This window comes from Amblyomma americanum, chromosome 7 (assembly GCF_052857255.1).
Source record: "Amblyomma americanum isolate KBUSLIRL-KWMA chromosome 7, ASM5285725v1, whole genome shotgun sequence".
Lineage (NCBI taxonomy): Eukaryota > Metazoa > Arthropoda > Arachnida > Ixodida > Ixodidae > Amblyomma > Amblyomma americanum.
In genome coordinates, this window is record NC_135503.1 from 91,966,312 (window position 1) to 91,989,977 (window position 23,666).

Genomic DNA, 23,666 nt, shown 5'->3' on the forward strand with positions numbered 1-23,666 from the left:
TCCCCATTGGTTTTTTATGACAGTCTTAAACTGTTCGATGCAATCGCTGGAAACACTCTGTAAAAAGATTTTACTACATATCAGAATAATGAACCATTACCTTCAATATTTTCATAACAGTGTCTCACAATTTTAGGATTTTCAAAATTTTCACCCGAGAAAGCTGGACTTGCTTTAACGCAGTGCCTGCATGATCGCGATGACGAAGTGGCATATATGCCACGGACAATAAACCACACAAAACGTCAAAAACAAATTGATAAAGCTGTCCTCCGTTTATATGTCCACCACATTCTTATACAATATCGGTATATTAGTGTCCACCAGTTTTCTGTTGCTGAGAATCTTCTTGGGAGGAAATTCCCCGCTCTCCGTCTTCGCGTGCCACACCAAAACCTGTTGAAGAGAGAAATGGCGTTAAGCGAGCGCCAGTGGTCACCTCTCAGGCGCTCGTTAAAAACAGCTCAAGATCTGCGGGCTGGTGAGTCCCACTTCTAGGGCAGGGCAGATACAAATCGTTCATTTCCATATTGAAATCGATCATTAGTTGAATTAAATGTGCAGGCGCGCTTTGAATGATGTGCGTCGGCATGTTCGTCATTGAAAAAAAAATTTAGAGGAGAACTTATAAGTTTCCTTACGTGCATCAAGGCGAAAGCCTTCGTGTCGTCCTGTTGAGCTCTCGAGCTCAACACTAACGCTTCTCGAATTACTTTCGGTTTCAAGTTACGGCATATTACACCTTCGTTACATCGGTGTGTTCGCTATATCCGGTTTGTTTCAAGTTACATATTTCTTTACCCCCCCCCCCCCCGTTTCGTCGGACTAAGTGGCCGACTGGTTAAGGCGATGGACTGCATATCCATTGTTCTCTGCCCGCGTGGGTTCGTATCCCATCCTCGTCTAAATTTTTTTTCTTTTTGTTTGATTGACAGGTGAAGCGGAGACTTCTTGTACGCGTTTCGTGCGGACAGGTCATGCGCATACTGATGAGACAAGAAAGGCTTTCGCCTTAATACAGGACGATCGGCTTGCGGTGGCAGGCTTTTTCTTCCACCTTCGTAGTACCCTGCTTGAATTAGCCGCTGTCAGAAAATTGAAATGATTTGCTTTGAGTACAAATAATGTGAACCTTTCAGCTCCTGCTTTCGCTTGAAGGGAACAGGGTACCCGCTACTATAGACATCGCCAACTATCACGTTTCGCACGAAACTATAGTCACATCGCTAGCGAGAAAATTCGTCTGGGGCTAATTACATTTTCTAGCTGTAGTTGCACTGTAAACCCAATATTTTGAAACGCGTCACGGTAGATCAGTGGCTTTGTTCGGCTGCTGATCGCATGCAAGGCAGCGGGTTCGATCCTGGTCGCGGCGGCCGTGCTTCGATAAAGGCGAAAGCTTACAAGCAAAAACACGCTTCGAAGGTATTCTGAGGTTTTGTCATTGCGCTGACTGAAACGCAACACTATGCGCTCAGTTCTAAGTCGAATTCCTGAGCGTCGCTCTTGTTAACGGACAATATCCATTGATGGTAACTGAACGAAATGCGGTCTGCATAAAGCCTTTATTTTCGCAGTTTCAAACAGTACAATGCAACACATTTTTTTTATCTAGAATCACTAAGTACTAAATGACTTTCAGAGAAATTTGGAAGAAAATTGACAAGAACGGTCTTTAGCAGTGTCCGGCTAGTACTACCTGCATAACCGATACCAGTGTCACTTTCACTTCCTTGCGTGTGGTACTATTCTTCAGGTGGTCTCCCACACTTCTTAATTTGGTTGCTGTCGGTAGCAGCTCTGCATACTTGTTTGCCCGCTGTGCGGTGCTCGTTGAGTAAGCGACCGCAGTTCTGTAGCACTTTCGACTCCGCCTTGCAGCGAGCCACCCGCCCCGCTCCTGCAGTGCAGTAATCTGTGGGAGTATTTCACTGGTCGTCACATATAAGGTGTGCACGCCTGTTCGTTTCCTTCTATTTTAGTAGTGCAGATGCACAAGAGAATAATTATGGGAAAGACGACGAAACCCGGAGAGAGAGTGAGCGTTGCCTCCAGAATGTGGGGCTTCCACTGAGCCGCTTGAGCGGTCTGATCCTGCAGACGTGCATAGCTGAAATAGAATTCCTATCCACAAAATATTCGTTCACATTTACTTATTGCGTGCACTACGCACCTGCAGACCCCATAAAGTAGGTGAGTCCGAAAGAAGGAAGGACTCCCCGCTCCACTAAAGTACCGCGAGACCTGCGGACCACATAAAGTAGGTGAGTCCGAAAGAAGTAAGGACTCCCCGCTCCACTAAAGTACCGCGGGACCTGCAGACCACATAAAGTAGGTGAGTCCGAAAGAAGGAAGGACTCCCCGCTCCACTAAAGTACCGCGAGACCTGCAGACCACATAAAGTAGGTGAGTCCGAAAGAAGTAAGGACTCCACGCTCCACTAAAGTACCGCGGGACCTGCAGACTGCATAAAGTAGGTGAGTCCGAAAGAAGGAAGGACTCCCCGCTCCACTAAAGTACCGCGAGACCTGCAGACCACATAAAGTAGGCGAGTCCGAAAGAAGGAAGGACTCCTCGCTCCACTAAAGTACCGCGAGACCTGCAGACCAAATAAATTAAGTGAGTCCGAAAGAAGAAAGGACTCCCCGTTCCACTAAAGTACTGCGAGACCTGCAGACCACATAAAGTAGGTGACTCCGAAAGAAGTAAGGACTCCCCGCTCCACTAAAGTACCGCGGGACCTGCAGACCACATAAAGTAGGTGAGTCCGAAAGAAGGAAGGACTCCCCGCTCCACTAAAGTACCGCGGGACCTGCAGACCACATAAATTAAGTGAGTCCGAAAGAAGGAAGGACTCCCCGCTCCACTAAAGTACCGCGAGACCTGCAGACCACATAAAGTAGGTGAGTCCGAAAGAAGTAAGGACTCCACGCTCCACTAAAGTACCGCGGGACCTGCAGACCACATAAAGTAGGTGAGTCCGAAAGAAGGAAGGACTCCCCGCTCCACTAAAGTACCGCGAGACCTGCAGACTGCATAAAGCAGGTGAGTCCGAAAGAAGGAAGGACTCCCCGCTCCACTAAAGTACCGCGAGACCTGCAGACCACATAACGTAGGCGTTGTCCGAAAGAAGTAAGGTCTCCCCGCTCCACCAAAGTACCGCGGGACCTGCAGACCACATAAAGTAGGTGAGTCCGAAAGAAGAAAGGACTCCTCGCTCCACTAAAGTACTGCGAGACCTGTAAACCATATAAAGTAGGTGAGTCCGAAAGAAGTAAGGACTCCCCGCTCCACTAAAGTACCGCGGGACCTGCAGACCACATAAAGTAGGTGAGTCCGAAAGAAGAAAGGACTCCCCGTTCCACTAAAGTACTGCGAGACCTGCAGACCACATAAAGTAGGTGACTCCGAAAGAAGTAAGGACTCCCCGCTCCACTAAAGTACCGCGGGACCTGCAGACCACATAAAGTAGGTGAGTCCGAAAGAAGTAAGGACTCCCCGCTCCACTAAAGTACCGCGGGACCTGCAGACCACATAAAGTAGGCGAGTCCGAAAGAAGTAAGGACTCCCCGCTCCACTAAAGTACCGCGAGACCTGCAGACCGCATAAAGTAGGTGAGTCCGAAAGAGGGAAGGACTCCCCGCTCCACTAAAGTACCGCGGGACCTGCAGACCACATAAAGTAGGTGAGTCCGAAAGAAGGAAGGACTCCCCGCTCCACTAAAGTACCGCGAGACCTGCAGACCACATAAAGTAGGTGAGTCCGAAAGAAGGAAGGACTCCCCGCTCCACTAAAGTACCGCGGGACCTGCAGACCACATAAAGTAGGTGAGTCCGAAAGAAGAAAGGACTCCTCGCTCCACTAAAGTACCGCGAGACCTGCAGACCACATAAATTAAATGAGTCCGAAAGAAAGGACTCCCCGCTCCACTAAAGTACCGCGAGACCTGCAGACCACATAAAGTAGGTGAGTCCGAAAGAAGTAAGGACTCCACGCTCCACTAAAGTACCGCGGGACCTGCAGACCACATAAAGTAGGTGAGTCCGAAAGAAGGAAGGACTCCCCGCTCCACTAAAGTACCGCGAGACCTGCAGACTGCATAAAGTAGGTGAGTCCGAAAGAAGGAAGGACTCCCCGCTCCACTAAAGTACCGCGAGACCTGCAGACCACATAAAGTAGGCGAGTCCGAAAGAAGTAAGGACTCCCCGCTCCACTAAAGTACCGCGGGACCTGCAGACCACATAAAGTAGGTGAGTTCGAAAGAAGAAAGGACTCCCCGCTCCACTAAAGTACTGCGAGACCTGCAGACCACATAAAGTAGGTGAGTCCGAAAGATGTAAGGACTCCCCGCTCCACTAAAGTACCGCGGGACCTGCAGACCACATAAAGTAGGTGAGTCCGAAAGTAGTAAGGACTCCCCGCTCCACTAAAGTACTGCGAGACCTGCAGACCACATAAAGTAGGTGAGTCCGAAAGAAGTAAGGACTCCCCGCTCCACTAAAGTACCGCGGGACCTGCAGACCACATAAAGTAGGTGAGTCCGAAAGAAGGAAGGACTCCCCGCTCCACTAAAGTACCGCGAGACCTGCAGACCACATAAAGTAGGCGAGTCTGAAAGAAGTAAGGACTCGCCGCTCCACTAAAGTACCGCGGGACCTGCAGAGCACACAAAGTAGGTGAGTTCGAAAGAAGAAAGGACTCCCCGCTCCACTAAAGTACTGCGAGACCTGCAGACCACATAAAGTAGGTGAGTCCGAAAGATGTAAGGACTCCCCGCTCCACTAAAGTACCGCGGGACCTGCAGACCACATAAAGTAGGTGAGTCCGAAAGTAGTAAGGACTCCCCGCTCCACTAAAGTACCGCGGGACCTGCAGACCACATAAAGTAGGTGAGTCCGAAAGAAGAAAGGACTCCCCGCTCCACTAAAGTACTGCGAGACCTGCAGACCACATAAATTAGGTGAGTCCGAAAGAAGTAAGGACTCCGCGCTCCACTAAAGTACCGTGGGACCTGCAGACCACATAAAGTAGGTGAGTGCGAAAGAAGTAAGGACTCCCCGCTCCACTAAAGTATTGCGAGACCTGCAGACCACATAAAGTAGGTGAGTCCGAAAGAAGTAAGGACTCCCCGCTCCACTAAACTACCGCGGGACCTGCAGACCGCATAAAGTAGGCGAGTCCGAAAGAAGGATGCACTCCCCGTTCCACTAAAGTACCGCGGGTAATTTCCGATTCAACTTTTACGTACAGTGTAGACCCACTTTCACGGAGTATTATTTAAATCCCTGTTAGACTGTCCATTGCAGAATTATACCTTTAAAAGATGTACGAGGCGTGTCCTGAAAATGGATGCAAAGGCCAGCGCGGCTCTGGAAAACGTTACCCCAGAAAAAGTAAATTAAGAATGAATAATTTTAGATTTCCTAACTTTCGAACTAATTTGCTGCCATTATCCAAACGATTATTTAGGCTGACCACCATGGTTTGGATCCTATGGTCGCGGATGCCTGGCGCCTACCCTAGCTGTATACTACGTCATGACTTTTCTCGTGAACTTGTTATCGGTGAATGATTTTCCGGCGAGATATTTCTTCAGATGCAGAGACAAGCAAAACCTTCTGGGCACCAGGACCGGGCTAAGCATGGCATGCTCCTAGACCTTTCACTTGAATCTGGCCACAAGCGAGGCTGTGGCGTACGCGGTATGGACCCGGGCGCTCTAATGGAGCAGGCGTACGCTACTTGCCGCAGTCTCTGCTGTTTGCTTTAAATGCACTGCCGTAACTGTTCCAAGTTTCGACCATATGCAGCAGAGTGACTGTGTCTAGATTCACGAAGTTCGATTTCATGAAATATGCCTCCTCGTCGCTGTCTTAACCAAAGGAATTCAATCTTCAATTTTGCAAAGTAATCAGTGAGAACAGACTGGCTCGCGCTCGGTTTTTCGGCGTGAACAACGGCTCTGCCTTCCGAGAATACATGGCGCCACTTGACGACATTCTGTCGATTCTGTCTAAACAGCTCATGTCAGATTGCGTACGATGGCGGAAGGTTCACCTCTTGCGTGCATGGAGAAAGCACATCACGGACTGCAGCCCGCATTTGGCAGCAGCTTGGATAAGCGCAAATGTTTATAAACTGTGCTACTCGGCCATGCTCTGATGAAACAATGTAAACCTGAGAGGAGAGGGAAGTTTAAGATGTAACGTATATGACGTATTGACAGCAACCCCACCTCTCGCTTAATTCGTAGCTAACCGGATGGCGCGCCGTGTATTCTTATTTTACGAGCATGTCTCGTACACGTGTAGCCCAAAAAGAGTACTCTACGCATCAGGCAAAATTGCAACGTTATCGGTACCGGAAAGGAAATGTGGTTACGCCACTGAATCCCCGACGTCTCAGCGCCTACACGTATACCTTAGTGCAGTTGTAAGCGAGCGGCTCCCATGCGTAGCGATGGACGCCGAGGCTAGCGAGTAAAGCGTGCGCTTGTCGATCCCTCCTTTTAGGCAATCGGGGATAGCGGGCAGACAGCACCAACTCAAGGTTGACGGCGAAGCTGGCCATGTCCATGCTAAAGGGGCCATGCGTGAACGTGGATCTCGTGTGATGGAACCCCACCACGACACCCTGCCTAGACACCACCGGAGAGCTGAGGGCGTTTTCTGCGATCAGGCCCACCGGGAAGACTCCCACGCGGCGCACCCGTGCCATCTGCAGTGAAGGACGTAGTTCGGTGGTCGAGTGCACTGCATCGTCACACCATCACAATTAGTGAAGAGGGTGTGCTTAACTTGACACTGAAATTGGACGCAAAAAATCGACTGGGTCTGATGGTATAATCAACTTATTTCTTGTTCGCTATGCATTATGGACTGCTCAATATCTAACCATAATCTTCCGTGAGTCGCTAACCTCTGGTGCAGTGCCATCGTCCCGGAAGATAGCGAAGGTGCTTCCATTGTTCAAATCCGATAAAAAACTGCTCCAATCGAATTAAAGACCAATCCCATTTACGTCGTATTCGTGTAAAATATTAGAGCACATAATACAGAAACATATAGTAGAATTTCTGGAATCTAACAATGTGCTATAAAATTTTCATCAGGATTAAGACAAGGTTTCAGCACGGTAACACAGCTAATGGAATTTGTGCACGACCTTTCCTCCCTCCTCGGTACTGGAGGCCAGGTGGACGCCATATAGATTTCTCTAAAGCTTTTGACACTGTACTACATTCTAATCTCCTGTGCAAACTAAACGCCATTTAAAAAAAATTCTTGCTTGGTTATTTGGATTGCTAGTTTTCTTTCCCACAGCTGACAGTTTGTTCCCTATAATTCTACTAACTCCTGTCATGTCGATGTTTTATCTGGTGTTCCTCAATGGTCAGTGCTTGGCCCTTTATTATTCCTAATATGCATCAACGACTCACCTCGCCATGTCACATCACAAATGCGCCTCTCTGCGAATGACTATTATATCAAGTATTTAACACGCCAGATGATCACCTGCAACTAAACGCCTCAATTATTAGTTCTTGCGCCTGGTGTAATACATGGCAAATGAAAATAAATTTTACTCAAACTGTAGTGATGTCTTTCACTAAATGCACGTCCCCTGCACTTTTTAATTATGGCTTTCAATAATTCACCATTGCACAGGACTTTCGAATGTAAGTATCTCGGCGTTATATTCACGACTAACATGTCCTGTGCGAAACATATTAACTTCATTTGTACTAAAGCGCTGAAAAAACTTGGGTATCTGAGGAGAACGTTAACTAATGCACCAAAAGAAACTAAGCTATTATGTACAACTCCTTAATTCGTCCCGTAATTGAATACGCGTCTCACTTCTGGAATCACCATAAACAAAATGTAATTGATCAAATCGAGAGCATCCAAAGGAAAGCCATCAGATTCATATATCGTCGATATGATCGCCATTTTTAACCTTCTTGTTCCTTATCCGCTTTGAATCTAACCCCCTTGTCCGTGCGCCGTCACGTGGATTCACTAAAATTATTTCACTGTATCGTCAATTCACTTTTTCATGTCACACCTAATGTCTATCTTACCCCTGATATTCTCCGATTAACCAGAATTCATCACAGCCTTAATGTTAAGCCAAACTTCGATCTTGCTCATAATTACAAACACAGCTTTTTCCTCGTACTAGTGAACATTGGGACTTAATTCCTGGCATAACGCGGTCTCTTCTATTAAACTCATTTTAAACAGTTATCGGTGCCACGTGTTCGCTTCTGTGTTGTGTTGATTGTGCATAACTTCAGTTTATTGGTTACAACCCATCACATTGTTCGCGCTATGTATTCAGACATGCTATATCTAATCTTTGTGTGTGTGTGTGTGTGTGTGTGTGTGTGTGTGTGTGTGTGTGTGTGTGTGTGTGTGTGTGTGTGTGTGTGTGTGTGTGTGTGTGTGTGTGTGTGTGTGTGTGTGTGTGTGTGTGTGTGTGTGCGTGCGTGTGTGTGTGTGTGTGTGTGCGTGTGTGTGTGTGTGTGTGTGTGTGTGTGTGTGTGTGTGTGTGTGTGTGTGTGTGTGTGTGTGTGTGTGTGTGTGTGTGTGTGTGTGTGTGTGTGTGTGTGTGTGTGCGCGCGCTGGAATGCTGAGATGCTGAGAAGCGTTGAGATAACTATCCTGCAGACACAGACAGGCAGGCAGGCAGGCAGCAATAGGTAGGCATAGGCAGGCATAGGTACGGTAAGGGTGAGGTAAGGTAAGGTAAGGTAAGCTAGGGCAGGGTAGGGTAGGGTACCGTAGGGTAGGGTACGGTATGGTAGAGTAGGGTAGGGTAAGGTAAGGTAATGTAAGGTAGGGTAGGGTTGGGTAAGTTAAGGTAAGCTAGAATAGGGTAAGGTAAGATAAGGTAGGGTAGGGTAGGGTAAGGTAATGTAAGGTAGGATGAGTAATTATCAGCAAACTGATTATCACATTTTTAAACACGTAAGACAGAAGATGGTAACCTTTAGCTAAAATGAAGCTTTTTTGTCTGTTTTGTCTTTACGCCAAGAAATACCAGCATGAAAACCAACGTCTAACTTCTATTTTGCAGTTTTAATCCTTATGGGCCAAAGGCGTTATTTAAAATGGTGTGAGCTAGCCGGGACGCATGACAGGAAAAAAAAAGGCAGTGTACTTTTATGAGAATTAATTTACGCGAAAAATTAAAGGGAGGGACGCTTAGTGAAATTCAGCAGCTGCAGACACTGGGCAGAAGAGTTGCCCGCGAACTCACCTGGGCGAATATGCGCCGGTCGTACGTGTGGTGCTCGTTGGCGAAGTACACCACGCCGGGGAGGGTGGCGTTGGCGCGCAGCCAGGCCAGTGCCGCATTCATCGTGGAGGACGGTCTTTTTGCCAGGTGGACAGCGGCCAAGCCCGAACGACGTACAATGTGGCGCACCTGCAAGCGAACATCACTTGTCAGGAAGTGGCCGCACTACTAGCCACAGCCGTAACGATCACATGTGACGGTCCACACGTGAATCGCTCTCTGTGCTCAGGGCAGTGGGCGGTTTGAGGGAGATTTGGAATTGAGAGGCATACGCCGGCTCCACGGAGCAAGACTACATAGGAGGTGAAACTCCCGTCAGCGCGAGCGAGCGCAGGCGACCAGATAGTCATGCGCCGACGGAGTCGTATGCAGTGGCGGCGCCATGCGGCGCCTCGTTGAAGCCGCAGCAAAAAAAAAAAAAAGCAGCGCCCGGGCAGGCGGCTTTGGCGGAGCGCGCTCAAAGCAGACGACACGGGTGTTTGCTTCAGCGGGCACGCCGCGACGTTGTATGTCTGCGCCCTTAATTAAGTCAAACCGCAACAGGGGCGGTATTGTTGGTGTCTGTTCGAGGGCCGTAATACTAACAGCGCTGCTACGCGCAGTGCAGCCTCCTTAGGAGTTTGCTAGACTAAGATGGGACACAGGTGTTTTGTTCGAAATTGCAAAAGTGGTTACAAGTGTTGCAGGGAGAAGGTGAGCATACGCGCGCACGGCTGAACGGGAGCAACACGCTCAACCGGTTGCCCTGGCAACCAAAATGCAGTAGTTTCTTTTCAAGCCGCCAGGCGCCGCCAGCATGATAGTGGCGCCGTGGGCTTGTGACCTTTTCTGGTCGCCGCAGACAGCGGAGTTTCCGCTCCTATATAGTCTTTCTCCGTGGCCGGCTCTAAAGATGGTATACGGAAAGCGCATCGAGCCGAACAGTGCACATTGCTGTTCTGACCACGTTTCAGCTCTTCTCCATCATATGACCCAGATACATAAAAGCGACAGATGACCGCCTTCCCCTGCCTTCATCATGTGACCCCACAGAACCCATGCTTAAATCCGCACATTATCTCACGCACGTGCGAGCTCCATGGCATTAAAAGGCTGTCCTTTTAGCTACTCAAGGAACTTCTGGGCGGTGTGCCGATATGAAGCGTTGCACACCGCGGCGCCTGCAATGGCTCTGCGCTCTGGAGGAATGGCGTAGTGACACGCCCGAAACTTGTGGTCTCAGCCGTGCTGATGTTTCAGCGGCTGGCTCTTTATAACCGGGTTCGACGCATATGCCAGAACTGTCATATCTATTATTCTTTCTAGGCTCAAATCAGCATCCGCGAAATAAGCATAAGGGTGGAGGGATCAATTATATTGTTAGATTCTGTTCCAGAAAATTTTCTCCAAATCCAAAGCAACAGCGAAACGAGGACGGACCCACCAAGAACAGGCATCCCGAAGCCAGATCTCCGCAGCATCTCCTATATATATACAAATTTCATTTCAAAAGCCAACGCAGCAAAAAAAAAACAGTTATATCGTTTACTAGTACACGCTTTTTTCAATTGTTTGCCTTGAGCCCCATCCTTCGTGACTGTCTTAATCTCTTATTCACAATTTTGTTTTTTTCTTAGAACTTGCTGCTCTGTGAATTTTTTTTAGCTAGCCTTCTTTTTGTTTTTACTAATTTAAGCTCGTTATACATAAATGGCAGGGGACAGGACGTTTTATTTTCAATCCTTTTTAATAAATGCTCCCCTAGTAAAAAGAAACAAAGCATTTGTCACCCAGCGCCGGGCGTAAGCTGATCCCCTCGACTTGCGCATTAGAGTTCGCAGTTAAGCTCAGTGGACGCTGCATTGGGCCCTGTGAAGAAAAGTGCGTTTCGTCCAGAAGGCAGCCCAGCAATACATTGGGCAGAAGGTTTTATCATACCTGTTGGACAAATTCTTCTATCTCCCGTGTCATGGTTTCATACCTGTAGCTTACTAGCAAATAGGTAATACGGTAAATATCAGCGACGTAAGCGGAGTTGCACCTCGCGAGAGAGAGCCCTGGTGTTTACCCAGTCGTCAGTGAGAATGCTATTCAGGTTCTTTCTTTGAGGGGAGAGGGGTGAAAGGGAGCGAAGCGAAGAGCCATTTTCACTGCTACCGCCCCCGGATGAGGGCGTAAGGAAAAACAACGGACGTCGAAAATGGGATAGTGGTTACATGTCAGGATGGTTTCGGCGTAGCTGATCAGACAGGACAGGAACAGAACTGGATGCTTTCCACGCATTGACACGATTGCACACAGCGCTTAAACTCTGACTCACGTGATCTGTGACTACCCTTTCCTATCTTCCTTTCCACCCCTTATCTCATTAGTGTATAGCACTTACTCGTCGGCGGTGTTCGTCTCCATTTTGTCCCTGTCCTGTTGAAACAGCGACAGCCTGCCAGTATAGACGGTGCATGTTTTTTTCTTTTCTTTTGCATGCATTTGAGGGCGTGATTCTGGATGAAACTGCCCATAGCCTCCAATATTTTCCATGCCTGGGCATCGGCTCAAAAGCGGTTGTTCAAGACTAGTCAAGGCTACCAGCACTCCTCGTGGTTGAAGTGTGAGGAGGTAAGGAGAGGGTTTCACTACGCGCCAAAGGGCGCGTGCTGCTGGTTCGCACGCACATCAATCTCTCTGTTGCGAGAGCGTTGTCTGTTTGCGATACGAGCGTCTTATCACGGCCAGCGGCAAGACTATGCGCGCCGCGATGAACTAGGAGATGAACGAGATTTGAGGTGTTCTCCGATGCGAGCCCCTCATCGTTGCGAGCGCCTCATTCATCGCCGCACGCCTACTTTTGCCTATCGCCGAGAAGCGGAGCTCGCCGCATTGACGAAAAGTGCGACGATCGGTATCCATTGACCTTGGCGTCCATGTCCAGGCATAGAAAATATAGGAGGCTATGAGCTGCCATATCTCTCCATGTAGCACTCGCACCGTTTGGGACGGCTGGTCGGCGGCCTCGACGACGACCCAGAAGATGTTCGCCTGGGCCAACATGAGCGCCTGCGACAGCCTCATTAGATCGGGAGCCTGAGTAGCCTGGAGGTATGTGTGCGTAACCACGTACACCGTGGCGTCTGCTGTCCTCACTGGCCCGGCGCTCTCGTAGACGCTGAGTGGCTCCTCAGAGCTCCACGAGGATGGGTCCGGTACCACCTCTGCAGGTGGCAGCATTCGTCAGTAAACTCAAATAGACCTCCCGAGTTTCATAATGAGCATCATCGTAGGCCCACTACGTGTATGTGCTTCAAGGAGAAACTTCCCTGCCACTGGCATCCAATCTTATCCTGCGCATCTTCGGCCGCCCTATCCTCCATGCTACCTAAATCAGCCGCTCACCTGGCTGCCGTAAAGTGCGCTGATATGCTTCCTTCTCTTGGGATATCACAAGAAGTTAAAATACACGAAGGGAGTGGTGCGACAGAAAGGAAGCTCATTTTTAAGACTTGCAATCAACGTACAGGCGCAGGAGTTTTGCAAAGGTGACAAAAGAGCAGGATTAACTAGTGATACGACCAAGTGGAAGCACCACATGCTACCATTACGTCACAGCATGCGTTGCAAGTGCCTTGAGCTTCGAAGGCGTCCAAGACGGAAATATTCATTGCTCAATGTTCTGCGCTCAAGGAACCAAAAGAATAAGAATGTTGATAATGATGATGATGATGATGATGATTATGGATTTTTATGACGCAAGGGCATCTATGGCCAAAGAGCGCCATGGCGCAAGGTAGTTACGATTACTCAAGGTGGGGTCAACGACCCATTTTCCAACCATTTCATCCCTAATAAGCCGGGCACCAGGCCAGGGAAAGCTTGTACCCGTTGTATCACCGGTGGGTAGAGCGCATATGACAGGTTTTCTCACCTCATGAAGGGCAGTTTACCTATATCCGTTAAGAGAAAGTATAAAATAGCTGTATCTTACCGGTACTCAACTATGGGGCAGAAACGTGGAGGCTAACGAAAAGACAGAAAGAATTATGAACCAACTGGCCCGGCTGACTCCCCTCTTGAACGAATAGAGTTCAGCTTCAGTTAAGGCCAACGCTGCGAGCTATGCAAAGAAAAATGACACGTGTAACGTTAAGAGACCGGAAGCGAGCAGAGTGGGTGAGGGAACAAACGCGGGTTAATGACATCCTTGTCGAAATCAAGAGGAAGAAATGGGCTTGGGCAGGGCATGTAATGCGGAGGCAAGATAACAGCTGGTCATTAAGGGTAGCGGAGTGGATTCTAAGAGAAGACAAGTGTAGCAGGGTGCGGCATAAGGTTAGGTGGGCAGATGAGATTACGAAATTTGCGGGCATACGGCGGCCGCAGCTGGCAAAGGACAGGGTTAATTGGAGAGACATGGGAGAGGCCTTTGCTCTGCAGTGGGTGTAGTCAGGCTGATGATGATGTATATGAGATAAGCAAAAAAAATAGAGGCGTAGGTGCCTTCGCTTGCGGTGCTATTCCATAGGAGTTAATGAGTCAAACATGAACCATCATTTTCTCCCATATGATGAACAGTAAAAGAACTTTGACATGTCGATTCCTTGTTTAGCGACAAAGTACGTTGGTGCGCTTTGTTGTAAGTCGCAGACCACCCTATTCACGACTAATGATTACCTGTAGCACGTACCCGCTTGCAGTTTGCTGCAATTCAGGAAGCGTGGTAGACTCCTCCGCTTACCAAAGAGCAACAGCAGGAAGGTAGCTGCAGAGCAAAAGACGGTCGTTGTCCTCCGCGGAAACCGGAAGGGCCGAAATAGCATGGCTGCGGACAAACAGGGCGGACAAAAACGTATATTCATTATGCGCGGAGCTGGCCACCACTTGCAGCAGTCCTTACAACGTTTGCTAAGCGGAAATTACGACAATTTTTTCGTCTGCACTGGCCGCTGGGCCATCAAAGCCCAATTGCCTGTCTTACAGTGCTAACAGATAACAATAAAGTTGGTATCGTAAGTTCTTTTCAAAGTCAATAGTATGTGTTTCCAAACGACACAACTGAAAACCCTTTGGTTTTCTTGCTAAACCATCCTCCGGATTCCTGGTGTCAAACATGCGATTTTTAGGGCCAACCCTTTGCACAATGACGTCATCCTTGGCACAGCCTGGCAAGGAGCAGAAGTACGGCAACCCGGATCCCGGCAGTCAACGAGTTTGGTGGATTCGGCTGTAGACTTTGTCTCGCAAATTGTGCGTTATGCTTCCTGGAGTGATTGGGGTCGCTGGTGTTGTGTTGTTGGGTTGTGGTATGCACACGAGAGAGCAGACCTTTATTACGCGGAAAGGCCGAGCATGCGCGGGTGGTGAACATCGGCATCTACTTGGTCCGCGTCCCGGAAAAGACACAAAAATGACGGAAAAGAGTGCTTTCTCGAAAACACAAAGCGCTTCACGAGTAGGGGAGTAGAGGGCGCCAATCTTATGAAGCAGGCGTATTCTCAAAAAGCGCTGCACTTGCCATTTGACCATCAACTCCGAGCTGTACTCCTAATGAGAAGTTGTACCATTATCGCCAATGACGAGTCACACTCGCCCGGCCCGATGTTGCGTTCCTTCCACAGCCTGAGACGAGTCACGGTCGGCAATTGCATTAGTTGCAATTCTTAGCAGTAGAGGGCGGTAATTGTTCATGAAACCATGGATGTATGAAACGAATAAAACCCGTCTTGCGCCTCTAGCGCGTGTTTTAATTATCGTTACAGCGCAAAAATCTCTAATACAGGTTCCTACTCTCGAGCAGTGGGAGACCGTGTTGGTCAGCTCAAACTGGGAGTTCAAACCCGGGTAATTGAATGGGCTACCCAGATCGCTGTCAGCCGTGGACTGATAGCCACCTAGCACGGATCGTCTGCATTCTGCCTTTTCTGACGAATTAAATGTTTTCCAATCCAAAACCAGGAAGAGATCTGTTTACAGACACGGCGCTGAATTTACAACTGATCTTTATTGAGGGTTTGCCACTGCTTAAATACTGTGGCGAACAATTTCAGATGAAAATGCATACGCATACAAGTGAGAAGAATGACCACAAGAGCTCTGTGCGCGCCAACAGTGACACATGGCCAGCTGTGCGTATTTTCTTTACGACTTTCAAGACAGCGCAGTTCATTATGTGAGAGTGCTATTGAGGCGGTGTTTACGAATCGATCTTGGCGTCTATGAATTTCGAAGGATTCAATAATATCTCTTGTGACTTTGATGCAGCTATCTTTCAAAACATCGCACTGGCTGAAAATGGGGTAACGTGGTTTCTTCTTTTCCTCCTCTGTTTCTTCCGTGCAGTCCCTGCAATGAATGCCCAGGTGACCGGCCTCGGTGTTGCTCACGTTGTTATTGTGTTCCGGTAGCTGGTCACTGAGACATCTTCCTGTTAGTTCCGTGTAGTGTTTAACACATGACAGCGGAATCCTGTATACAACATTGTCAGTGCACTCTACAAACCTTTTTTGACGGTTCTCGGCGCAGCTCGCCTTGCTTGAAGTGGAAGAATTTACCATGTGACAAAGTTTTGAGAGCTTATCGGGTGCAGAAAAACATTACTACTGAAGCGTGAACCCACCGTCTTGAGGTTGTGAAATCCTAAGTACGGAAAAACAGCGACATTTATTTTTCTTCTTTTGGCTTTTCAGTGGCTCCACGGCGGCCTGAACTCAAAATATTTTGACATTTAGCCCCTTCTCTGAGGTAGAGATTAGAAGATAAGTTTGATATCCTGCTGCCTTCAGCTTCTCTACCTAATTTCGAAAACTGTCTTGCTGTAAGCTCTAACTGTAAGCTTACAGAGCTTGCAATGAGGATCAACTTAATGCGCCACTCGGAAAACAGCACGAATTTTGCCAAAAACCTGCCAAAACAGCTGAAGAAACGGTGAGATCAAGCTCCATTACTTCCCATCTCAATGCAAAATCTGCAAACCCTTTCACCGATGTGTTATTTGTGAAAAACGATTTGCTTGAAGCCGCGGACGAAATCTGTCCCAGCATGTAAAAGGAATTCAAAAAGAAGCATTTTACCCAACCCGTTTACAGAGAGAATTACTGGGATAGGGCACGGTATTGGAAACGTATTTGTGAACAGATTTCTGAGCTTCGAAGCCTTTTCTCTCGCCATTGACGAAAGCACTGACAATAAAGATGACGTACACTGCGCAATCTTCATTAGGGGCGTAGACAAAAATCACAGTATGGAAGACATACTGGACATTGTCCCGATGAAAGGCACCACTACAGGTGCGGGCATCATTCTTATGCCTGAAGGAGTTGTCGAACGCACCGACATGCAGTGGGAGCGGATGGTGTGTGTGGCAACTTACAGTGTTCCATGAATGGTCGGAAGCAGGAGCGGTCCTGTAGAATGTTTCCAAACGAAGCTTGAAGGGCTCGAAATCAGTGAACAGTTTGTAGCCGTGCACTTCATCTCATCCAGGAAGCACAATGCAGCACGAGTGTAAAATATGTCACGGATATTGTGCTCGGTGCTGTGAGCTTTATTCCTGGAAGAGCGCTCAACCACAGTCAGTTCACCTATCATTTACAAGAACAACAATGCAATCATAATGAGAGACTATAGCATGTGGATGTGCACTGGCTGTGCCGTAGGAAACTGCCGAAGACATTCTTTTCCCTAAGATGAGAAATCGACAGCCTCTTGAAACCCGCCTCGGTGGCTCAGTGGTTAGGGCGCTCGACTACTGATACGCAGTTCCCGGGTTCGAACCCGACCGCGGCGGATGCGTTTTTGTGGAGGAAAAACGCTAAGGCGCCCGTGTGCTGTGAGATGTCAGTGCACGTTAAAGATCCCCAAGTGGTCGAAATTATTCCGGAGCCCTCCACTACAGCACCTTTTTCTTCCTTTCTTCTTTCACTCCCTCCTTTATCCCTTCCCTTACGGCGCGGTTCAGGTGTCCGCCGATATGTGAGACAGATACTGCGCCATTTCCTTTCCCCAAAAACCAATTATTATTATTATTAGCCTATTGAAAGAGAAAAATTAGCTAAATTGCTGAGCTGCCAAATGAGAAGTGGCTTCGTTCCTTTGCATTTCTGAGACATATGTGATCGCCCGAACATTCTGAATCTAGAACTCCAGGGAAAAGAAAAATCACAACGAAGATGAGTGACGGCGTTCGTGCACTGCAGGCCAAATTGCAGCTCTGGCAGCGCCGGATAAAAACGAATAAGCTGGACCATTTTCCAACTCTAATTTCGCTAGGACACGTTGCCCGAGATTCTTGCGATGTTTTCGCAGATTTTCTTCGCAATCTAGACGAAGAATTTAAAATTCGGTCTCAAGACATCCGCAGCCGATTCATGCAGTTTGAAATTTTCTCAGTGCCCTTCGCTGTGCGAGTCGACGATGTTGAGCGCAGTTTATTGAATTTAGAGCAAGCACCACATTCCGACTGAAGTTTGAAAGCTTAGGTGTCTCAGAGCTTTACACTTCTTTATAAGAGAAAATTATTGCAGCTCTGCGGCACCAAGCGACAAAGATCATTTCCATATTCGGGAGCACATACTTTTTTTTAGCGCCTATTCTCTGTATTGCAAGTGAATAAATCGGCTCTGCGTTCAAAGATGACAGACGAGCAACTCAGAAAAACCATGCGAATCGTCTCCGCACAAGACCGAAGGCCACATATTGCATGCTTTGTCACTACTGAGCGTTGTAAAACTTAAGCTAGAAGCATGCTTAGAACTGAAGAGTAATTCCAGCGATTAAAGAATAAAACGTCGTCTGGACATGACCATTTATCTTTTTTTTATTGAACACATTACACGATTGAAGCTCTTCACACGACCCTTAAGAAACGAAGTTAGTGACCCCCTCTCCCTCTTTCTGTTATCTGCCTTTTTCCGGCTAGCGGAAGACAAATTTTATTTCAATACGGCCTGCATAGCAATATGATTTTGGGACCCGTGCTGTACGTGTTAGTGCAGATATGCGCTAGCTGGTAACGATCACTGTTTATAACTACTAGTGTAAAAGAACCAGGGGCTGCGAACAAAACTGATGTTCGACTACGTAGTTAGGCCCCATGCGAATTAGGTGCGCGAGCTGTTCGGTTTCCACTTCGGTTACACTGTTCACGGATGGCAGTTGCTCGGATAGCGATAATGGGTCAATGTCCATGTATGCGGAATTGCTCATCCTATACATTCATTGATCCCTGGGAGTCTTGCTAGTACCTACCACTCCTGGTGCAGTGGTCAAGTGATGACCACTTTATGATGCACTAAAAACTACAAAACAACCTCTGACTCGCAACTACCTGAGGACGATGATTGATTTCTCGAGACTTCCTACCCATTCTTTCATATTGGACAAGCGAAACGTAGCTGTGGGTTCGACAATCTGGCTGCGTCTGCATGACTGTCGTCATTTGCAGCCCAATGGTCCGATTTAGCTCACGACCCATAGTCAAACCCAAATTCGCACTTGACGAAGCCAGTTCCGTTCGTTAAGCCAGTTGAGCGGTGCGAAGGATTGTCTCGGCTCAAACTTTATTCTCCGAGCTTTTTAAGGTAATGCTGGAAAGCAAGAGCAATATTCGCGAGCAGCTAGTTAAAAAGCTCCCGCTGGTCAAGGAGACAAAATCGAAGCTTGAAGTCCGTTTTGGTAAATGCGGAACTAGCTTCTCGGCTGCGCGTTGTGGACGTTCAGTCGTAACAAAGCACATCATCTCTCTGAGGCACAAGCAGGATGTTTCAGCTGCTGCGTCGTCTGGACCAGTAGACAACTTCTTCAGGAAAGAGTGCCGGTGACAAGGAGCTACAGCCGTCTTCGTCAGAAGGCGTATCCCCGTTCCACAGGACTGAGTACAACCAGAGTTTCCGATGGAGGGATTGTGCATTGCTGTGACTGTCCTACGAGCAACGCAGGCCATAGCCCGCGTGTCCCGTGAGCAATTGCAACGCCGTCATCCTCGCGAAGGCGCGTCGCCGACTCCAGACAGCGGCGGCGGCAGCGCCGTCTCTCCCCTTTGTTGCGTGAAGGAAGGGGTCTCCCCAAGCTCAACTCTAATCCATTCCGGCAGGCGCCCACAATAGAGGGGGATTGTGTCTGATGACGCCGGGGAAAACAAACGCCCCATCTTCCCTTTACTCAGAATGGGAGCGGCAGGAGTAGGACGCGGTCTCTCCCCACGGGTCACTGTGGACAGAAGATGAAGAACCCCGCGGAGGTGGTGACCTTGAGCAAGGTGTGCTGCTGGGCGAGTTGGTTAACAATCATTACAAGAAGTACAGCGCTGGCAGACAGCGGACGAGAACAAGGAGGACACATACACCTGGAGCTATAGTGCTACGAGTCGACTCTCGTCATCGCCCAGATCTAGCGGGGCCTGCTTGATCTGGCGGAGAGCGACCACCGAGTTTCAGGCACCATTGACGAAGATGGCAAGTCTATAGTTTCAAGGTGGCTTCTAACGGACGGCTTCCTATGTCGGCGTTGGTCGGGCCGCACTTTGTGTCTTCGAATATAATTAATATTGCTCCAAAAGAAACTAGTAGGCGCAACGTTGTCTTCGTCACCTTCCGCGAGCGAGGTACGCAAGCCTACTCTCCCACGCAATTTGCTAAGACTGTGAGGAACTCTTCCAACAGCGTTAGTGCAATTACAAATGCACCGCTGTCGGTCGTCAACTTATCGACCACATTTGCCCAATAGTACTAGTTACGACCACGAGCGGTCTTTGCGACAACCTTAGCGTGATGAAACCCTAGGTGGCGTTGGTATGCTCTGCACGATTGGCTTATCGCTCTCACGTGACTTTGAACTAATGTTCTTAAGGGTTGCATCGGGCCATCGGCCAAAAATCAAACATGAGCCTACTTCTATACCGAGGGGTTTCAGGCTCAGTACGATGTCACATATTGCCTTGTGTACTGTCTTATGCTCTCGACCTTGTGAGTCGCGCAGCCTACAGACGCTTTTGATGTGTATATATAATCCAGCTGCTGATCATTACAGTGGTTCCCTGAAAGGCTACCAGCTGATGAACTGCCACTATCCTCGAAGCCACATAGCGCCGGTACCGAGGCGACCGCATTTGAGGCTTTCCTTTTCGTACGTCCATAACCTGCTTGAAATATCAGACGAATAATTCAAGTTGCTCATTGCGAAGCGTAGGGAAGCTGGTGACACTGCAAATGCGTCTCAAGACCTCAACTGTGCACTGCAGCAAACCAGAATCATGAGCAGTGTAGAAAGCTTTGTCTGACCCGCCGCGGCAGCTCAGTGGTTAAAGCGCTCGGCTACTGAGCCAGAATTCCCGGGCTCGAACCCGGTCGCGGCGGCCGTGTTTTGATGGAGCAAAACGCAAACGGCGCCCGTGTGCTGTGCGATGTCAGTGCACGTTCAAGATCCCCACGTGGGCTGCATTCTGTACGCAACCCCATATCTGAAATTTAACCGCTCGAAAACCGAACGCGTGAACGCCATGATCAGCCTTGCGACTAAGGCAGCCCTAAATCTACCTTGTAGCACTAGTACAGCCAGACTACTTGCACTAGGCATGCATAACACCATTCAGGAGCAAGTTGAAGCGTACCTTCAGACACAGTACCTTAGACTTGCCGCAACCGCCACTGGCTGCCATGTGCTCTCCTGCCTTCGCATCAGTATGCCCGTTAACCAGTAAACCCATATAGCCATCTCTCGACACATCCATACACCTCTCGTTGTGAAACCCCTTCCTCGAAACGTCCATCCCCAATACTATATCCCTCGACGCGTAGCATGCGCTAATACCCTCCACAAGCATTACGGGCAAGCCCACGGTGTAATCTGGGTAGACGCCGCATGTACAGTGCATGAAGCGGTAGCAGTTGCCTACAATCAAACCCTACCCCACCGCATAACTCACCGTCTTTCCTCGGGCTATACGCCCGAGGAGGCAGAAAATACCGCCGTCGCCCTAGACCTTGCACATTCGGACGCCCAATACATCTTCAGCCACTTCAAAACGGCTCTGTCCAACTTTGCCAGAGGCAGGATTCACACCCCTTCCTGGCAATTGTTGAACACCCCTACCCAAAATTTACCGCGCAGAGTAGAGCTTCAGTGGATGCCGGCTCACTCTGGGAACCCTCGAATCGAGGTGTTCCGATAAAATGGCCCGAAGTTCGGTTTGCCGGGCTCAGGACAGTCCCGATCCAGGATTCTCGATGGAGCGGGCGCACACCTTTGCAGAGCTCACGGAAATACCCCGTTTGGCCAACGGACTTACCCCCTCCCCACCCCTTTCTTACGCACTCCCAACAGATCCTCTCCAGACGCTCTCTGTCATCCCCTCAGCTGCTATCCCACTATTGTGGCACGTTCTCTGCATGCTCCCTATGCGGTGACCCTCACGTCACACTCTATCACATCCTTTTCGGCTGCTCTGCTGAACCTCCCCCGCAGGGACAGCACGCCATCTCGAGCTGGCAGGACTGGGAGGTCCTGCTCACGTCTGCAGACCCGACATCGCAGCTTGCTGCGGTGGCTCGGGCTGCCGACGTCATGTCCCGACATGACCAACATGATGCAGTGCAGGACCGCGCAGTGGTCCAGGGACCCAGCAGAGTCTATACTCACTTGCAAAAATAAAGTTTCTTTGTCTGTCTGTCTAAATTATTCCGCAGCCCTCCACTACGGCACATCTTTCTTCCTTTCTTCTCTCACTCCCTCCTTTATTCCCTCCCTCAAGGCGTGGAATTCGAATGCCCACCGAGATGTGATACACACACTGCGTCATTTTTTCCTCAAAAACCAATTTTCAGAGCGTTGTCCGCTTATCTATGAAGCGCGAAGATCGTCTCTTGTGATGCTCGGAGGGCACCCTGTATACTGTATACATAGAGCCTGCATAGGCCAGCTTCGCTCGGAGAGAGGCTGTAGTCCGCTCTTAACTTTTCATTTCGCTGTGTTAAGCAATATTCGAGCTGGATTCGCTAGTAATAAGGCCGCCACATTAATTAGGCCAAAAGTACAGCACCTAGCTGGAGAGAAAAGATATGGCAACAAAAGCAAAAGCGCTGCATTTTAAGCCTGCCTTCTGTTACTGAAACAGGGCCGCCTTTCGGCAAGCAAAGCCGCGGACAAAAATGATGGCCAAACACTGCATCGCAGTTTTGCGGAACAAGTTTCTCGCCTGAAGGGAGCCGCTGTGCTCGCTTTCGGATCATACGCTCAACATTAAACTGTGAAATATTCGGGGCGCGACCCCAGTGCTGCGAGAGTACAAAGCGCTCCTTCAATTTGCCTATGGGCCACCTCGTCAAAAATAAACAGCATGTGTTCTTTGGTCAACGTCATCCGCTGCCTTAGATTCTAATCCGTTCACTACTACACTTAACTTAAGTACAGCAGTAGACCCAGCCCTCGCAATACACCCAGTAAGTACAGTGTACCTATACGCTTAAGCATGCAACTGCGTTTCAGTAAAAAAACCAAGCAGCTGCTTGATTACGGTTAGGAGTAAAATGTAACAGGAATTTATGAATTTGCAGCGGGGATTTACAGGGTGAAACCGACACGGAGGGGCTAAGCGAGAAGAGATCTTGTCGATTACATACACGGGCGATGGTCGGCAGTGCACGCCTTGCATTAGGGCGTAGAACACAGCAAAGAAGAACAGTATACTATGTAAGACGCTGGGCTGTTGCGGTTGAGTTCAGTGCTAACCCTGACCTTCCCACAACAATTTCTTCGGGCAGCAGTGAACGCGAGACTTGTGGGCCGTGACGTTTTCTATGTGGTGGCTCCGTTCGACCTAGAAAATGCCCCTTATACCGGTATCCCTGCAAAGAAATGCGCTGCTGAGGCTTACCTGCAATGTTGTTGTGGTTAGCCTATCAAAAGATGGCACATACAATGAAGGAAGCAGTCTTCTTCTTCTTCTTCTTCTTCTCCTCAAGTAATATGGCACATACCCACGTGGGGGGGATTGGTCAAGGTATAGGGTAGAATGCCAATGAAGCATTTGCGCGGGGAAGAAAACGTCAGAAGACTGAATCAAGATAAAAAAAAAATTGGGAAAAATAAAATGAATTCAAGAGATATGAGTCATCCGGAATAGAATCAATCTAGCCTTGTTTGGACATGCGAAAGAATTTTGTGTATAGCTAACAAGATAATCGATTAGTTGCACTTATGTAATCGTGAAGGTAGCCGCATACACTGCTTAACGGGAATCCCTTGGCACTCGCACCGAACGATAGAAGAACTGTAAGAGACAGAGGCAGTCCTAGTCTCGAAAGAGGAACCTCCAGATATTGCTTTCTCTGAACCGCGAACCGCCGGCAAGAGAGGAGAAAATGATCGATTGATTCAACTTGCCCACATGATACACAAAG

The 23,666-nt window shown here is 48.7% G+C and overlaps 1 protein-coding gene across 3 annotated transcripts; it reads right to left on the minus strand.

Moving 5' to 3' along the window:
* Window positions 1-275: 275 nt before the first annotated feature.
* LOC144097331 (galactosylgalactosylxylosylprotein 3-beta-glucuronosyltransferase sqv-8-like) lies at window positions 276-23,207 on the minus strand. 3 transcript variants are annotated; one of them, XM_077630071.1, is made up of 6 exons: window positions 23,141-23,207; window positions 14,012-14,095; window positions 12,268-12,491; window positions 9,265-9,432; window positions 6,421-6,717; window positions 276-396 (listed from the first exon to the last, which is right to left on the minus strand). In XM_077630071.1, the coding sequence occupies exons 2-6, from the start codon at window positions 14,091-14,093 to the stop codon at window positions 277-279; spliced, it is 891 nt and encodes a 296-aa protein (XP_077486197.1). In that variant the 5' UTR covers window positions 14,094-14,095; window positions 23,141-23,207; the 3' UTR covers window position 276. The 3 variants fall into 3 exon arrangements, with proteins under 3 accessions (XP_077486197.1, XP_077486195.1, XP_077486198.1); XM_077630069.1 differs by having other exon boundaries at window positions 13,961-14,095; XM_077630072.1 differs by lacking the exon at window positions 6,421-6,717 and having other exon boundaries at window positions 13,961-14,095.
* Between the last annotated feature and the right edge of the window lie 459 nt (window positions 23,208-23,666).

Coding starts and splice junctions, on each gene's coding strand:
- LOC144097331 (XM_077630069.1), bottom strand. CDS start 14,093: ATGCTATTTCGGCCCTTCCGGTTTCCGCGGAGGACAACGACCGTCTTT. Junction 6,718..9,264: donor ACCGGCGCATATTCGCCCAG/GTGAGTTCGCGG, acceptor CCTTCACTGCAG/ATGGCACGGGTGCGCCGCGT. Junction 397..6,420: donor TCGCTTACAACTGCACTAAG/GTATACGTGTAG, acceptor TCTCTTCAACAG/GTTTTGGTGTGGCACGCGAA.